Source organism: Lactuca serriola, chromosome 2 (genome assembly GCF_051521515.1).
Source record: "Lactuca serriola cultivar US96UC23 chromosome 2, Lser_US96UC23_V15, whole genome shotgun sequence".
NCBI lineage: Eukaryota > Viridiplantae > Streptophyta > Magnoliopsida > Asterales > Asteraceae > Lactuca > Lactuca serriola.
In genome coordinates, this window is record NC_136409.1 from 143988079 (window position 1) to 143992259 (window position 4181).

A 4181-nucleotide genomic window follows, 5' to 3' on the forward strand; every position below is an offset into this window, starting at 1 on the left:
CCTCAACGTCAACCTTGTGACATATTTGTTACCATCACTCTTATTTACATGTTTAATGATATTATATATTTATGAATTATGATAATCATGTTAGTATAACGTAATAAACAATCCAAAGTAATATTAAAACGAATAAGAAAAGAAAAAAAACTTAAAGACTACGTTAATTAAATGCATAATTAAATGAAAATGACAATCTATAGTGTCTTTATCACAATTGATATATAATTATTTTCTTGCAATTTAGTTTATTGAAGCTCCTTTCTTTAATATCATGATACAAAAACTAAAAATATGTTACAATTTTTATATAAATTGTCATTATATTAAGTAATGATAGGATCAGAATCAGCCATGAGATACAACTTGTATTTATATTGTCACTAGATAAATTGTCATTAGATAAAGTTTTTACCGTTTTTATATAAAACTAAATGGATTTATGACAGATCAAAAAACTTTTACTAAGTTTACATTTGACGGATAGCCTATACTACCTCGTGCTGCATATTAGATTTTCCCCTGGTGTAGCAATCGTATAATTGGATTTCAAGTAGAATTTATAGCAAGAAATGTAGTTCTTTTATAATTTGTAATATATAGCAACATTTTAGTTTGGAATAATATTTTATTGTTCAAATTTATTTAAATAAGAGTTAGTTGTAAAAAAGAAAAAGAAAGACATTATCGTTATCAAGGATGTACAAAAAGAGACCAACGGAAAAAATATAATAAATATGACAATCATTTTCAAGAATCTCTTGTTTACAACGGTTATTTTCACAAAACTTGAGGATTGATAAACTTTTTGTTATGTTGAAAAGAATAATAGATCCAAAACATTTCAACTTTAATACATTAAAATAAACATTCTTTCGATTCTTGAATTATTGAATCCAATCAAAACCTAAAACACATCTAAATCCTATAAGATCCCTTTCTAGTAAAAGACATAATTAACCCTCATTTCACTAAAGTCGACATGACATTAATCGGGATCGAACAAAAAAATTTCCATCACAAACCTCAAATCTCTTTATATACATAATCAAAGCCCTATTAATAATAATAATAATTGTACACTAAAATCCAAACCCTAAATATTTAGAGAAAACCTTCATAGTTCCATTTTGAACTCAACCATAATATGAAGACTAATTCGAAGACGTGATAGATAAAGTTGTTGCAGAAGATGTTCGTGGTGATGATGATGTAGTTGTTTGCCTCAACACAACAGTAGGCAATATATCTGTTCTTCTTCTTTCAGTTTCCTTAACAATTTCAGCTGCGAAAAACTTTAACTTATCCAAATTAGTGTCGTTACATTTCCTCCCTTGAAACAACACCGATTCCACATTTTTTTGTATCAACATTTGTTCTACCACTTTTAACATATCTTTTTCTTTTATTTTGTTATCAGAATGTATAAAACCCTTGTTCGCTTGAATACGTGCATAGTTACACGTTCGAGATTGCCCAAATGCCATTGATACTGCTTGATCAACCTGAAAAATGTAAATATATATGTACATTAGTTTTCATTAGATACATAATATTGATTTTAGAAACACCAATTTAGTTTTAGTTTTTTTTTTGTTAGCATTGAATTTTTGTAGTTTTTAGGTACAATAATTACATAATAACCCCTACCGACGGTGTCAACATAGTTAAGGGCCCTCACTAGGGTGGTGGCAATAATAGTGTGTCACCTAAAATATTCTTGTTTTTTTATAAGATCATGTTTGATCTTGTAATTGATAAAATTTATAGCTTTAAACTCTTTAATATTAAATATGGTATATATAAATAAACTTTATGTTTATATTTGTTTTAGTGGTATCCCACCATCAACAAAATTAATTATTATGCAATAGGAATTTGGAAATGACGAGTTTACCCATGCATATGTACGTTTTCAATATTAAATTTTACTGCATTAAACTACTGTAGAGATTTTTACATTCACGCAATATTTAATGCAAAAGTACTTACCGTATCAGAAACAGTTTCACCGACGATCTTAACGAACGCCGACCGCGACGGCGTTTGATTCCCGGCGACACCGCAGAAGGGGTCTCCGTTGCCTAGCGACACCACAAGCAAGTCATCAACACCGTTACAAAACGGGAACTCTTGCTTATTGTTGAGAATATGAGTGATTGCCATTGCCGTCGGATTGTTCATCGCAATATCACCGGTGACGGCGGAGATCTTGGTTCTCCGGTCCACCGACACCGTCGCGACTGGCCCACTTACAGCCGTGGTGGCAGCACAAACGTCGCTCATCTTGAAATCAAAACCGTCCATCTCGACAGCATCAGCACGAGAAAACACAAACGGAGCACCGGTGGTAAGATCATAACAAGGAATCAAAACCGCCTTTACAGTATCCTTCAACGATAAATCACCAAACGTCCGGCGAAAAACCTTCCCACCCTTCGCCGGGGTATTAAAAAGCCGCCGGAAAATCCCTTGTTTGGAAAACCGTGAAAGCTTGTGTCCATTGTCAACCACAAACTTAAGCGCATCGTCGGCGGTGAACAACGGTGCACCGTCTTTCCCTCGTGTGAAGAGTAACGCTGCAAGAACGCCACCGACACCGGAGCCGGCAACAACATCAAAGAAGTCGGAAATGCGAGCATCGGGGATTCCTGATTTACGACGGAGAGATGATTCAAGATGTAGGATTGAGGTGGCGGCTAACACCCCATCAGTGGAGCCACCACCGTCAATGGAAAGAACCCTGACTTTTCCGGTGCCGGAGGACTTCATTTCTTCCATCGGAGGAGTAGTAGTGGGAGAAGGGTGATCATAACCAAACAAGAATTTGTTTTCGAGAATGGAGAAGATTTCAGAGGTGAGTTTGTCCATTTGTGAGTTGGAATCGAGCATAGAAAGAGCCGCCATTAGAGTTTGAAAACTGAAAAGTGTGGGTGGAGGAGGAGGGAGGAGTGAAGAAGAAGAAGGTGGAGGTAGGGAGGTTATATAGAGAGAATGGTACGGAATGGAAAGGTGTTCGTGCGTGTATGTAAGGAAGAAAATGACAAAAGAGTTAAAAGAGTGTCGTTGAAGAGTAATTTCATAAAATGAGGGCGGGTGGAAGGCGATTAATCGGTTGCCGCCGTTGTCTTTTAAATGCTAGCTAAGATTCTTTTACTCTTTTAATATTTAGAAAAGTTAAGTGATTTAAAAAAAAGTTCAATGTTATATTGTAAAATACTAAAATGTATATATTTGTTGGTGTAATCAACTTAAATATCAATTTAGGGTTCTTTGATAGATGGTGACAGGGTCGGTAGGTCTAAAGTAGGGGTGAACATTTGGACCGAACCGGACCAGACCGGTTATGGAAAATATTGTGGACCGTGGACCGGACCAGATGAGTTGTTTCCGTGTCTGTGTCCGGGTCCGGGTTTTCCGGTTCTTGACCCGTTTGGATCGGTACAATTTTAATTGCATAGAATACAAGTCGTTAAAATAAGTTTTTGGGTTTGATGAAACTCGTTAAAATGAATATGTTATTGGGTTTGATATGATATAACTTGTAAAAATGATTACGTTTCTGTTTCATACATAATTAATCTACCTTGATGTTAGAATATTATAACTTGTAAATTTGATTTTTCAAATAAAAGCAACTAATATATAAATCAAGTTCATCATGATCTCTTTCATATGATTTATCTTTCTAAGATACATAAAATTCATAATTATAGTCTAAAATAATAGTTAAAAAGTTGAAATATTTCAGCTTTGATAGCTTTACTTTGAAGGATTGTAACTCACCGAATATAATACCAAAATCAACAAAATTATAGTCGAAAATCATCTACAAATTGTAAACTAAATGTTGAAAAAACCGTAGATCAATCCGACTTAAAACGAATGAGTTATGATTGTTTATAAAATTTCACAGATTACAAAATTTTAAAAATCTTGCTGAAAAGCTAAACATTTTCAGCTTTGATAGTTCAAGTTTGAAAGACTGTAACTCATTGAATATAATACCAAAATCAACAAAACTATAGTCTAAATTCATCTAAAAACTGTAAATTAAACATTAGAAAAAAGCCCGTGTGAATCCGACTTAAAACGAATGAGTTATGGTTGTTTAAAATTTTTTCACATATTACAAAGTTTTAAAGATGTTGCTGAAAAACTGAAAATTTTCAGTTTTGATA

The 4181-nt window shown here is 33.6% G+C and overlaps 1 protein-coding gene across 1 annotated transcript; it reads right to left on the minus strand.

The window, feature by feature from the left end:
* Positions 1 to 831: 831 nt before the first annotated feature.
* LOC145086925 (patatin-like protein 7) lies at positions 832 to 3043 on the minus strand. The gene is made up of 2 exons (XM_079024778.1): positions 1993 to 3043; positions 832 to 1505 (listed from the first exon to the last, which is right to left on the minus strand). Exons 1-2 carry the CDS (start codon positions 2905 to 2907, stop codon positions 1155 to 1157), a joined length of 1266 nt encoding a protein of 421 aa, XP_078880904.1. The 5' UTR covers positions 2908 to 3043; the 3' UTR covers positions 832 to 1154.
* Between the last annotated feature and the right edge of the window lie 1138 nt (positions 3044 to 4181).

Excerpts from the sequence above, each read along its gene's own strand:
- LOC145086925 (XM_079024778.1), bottom strand. The coding sequence starts at position 2,907 with ATGGCGGCTCTTTCTATGCTCGATTCCAACTCACAAATGGACAAACTC. Across the intron at positions 1,506-1,992 it reads GTGAAACTGTTTCTGATACG|GTTGATCAAGCAGTATCAAT; the intron begins GTAAGTACTTTT and ends TACATTTTTCAG.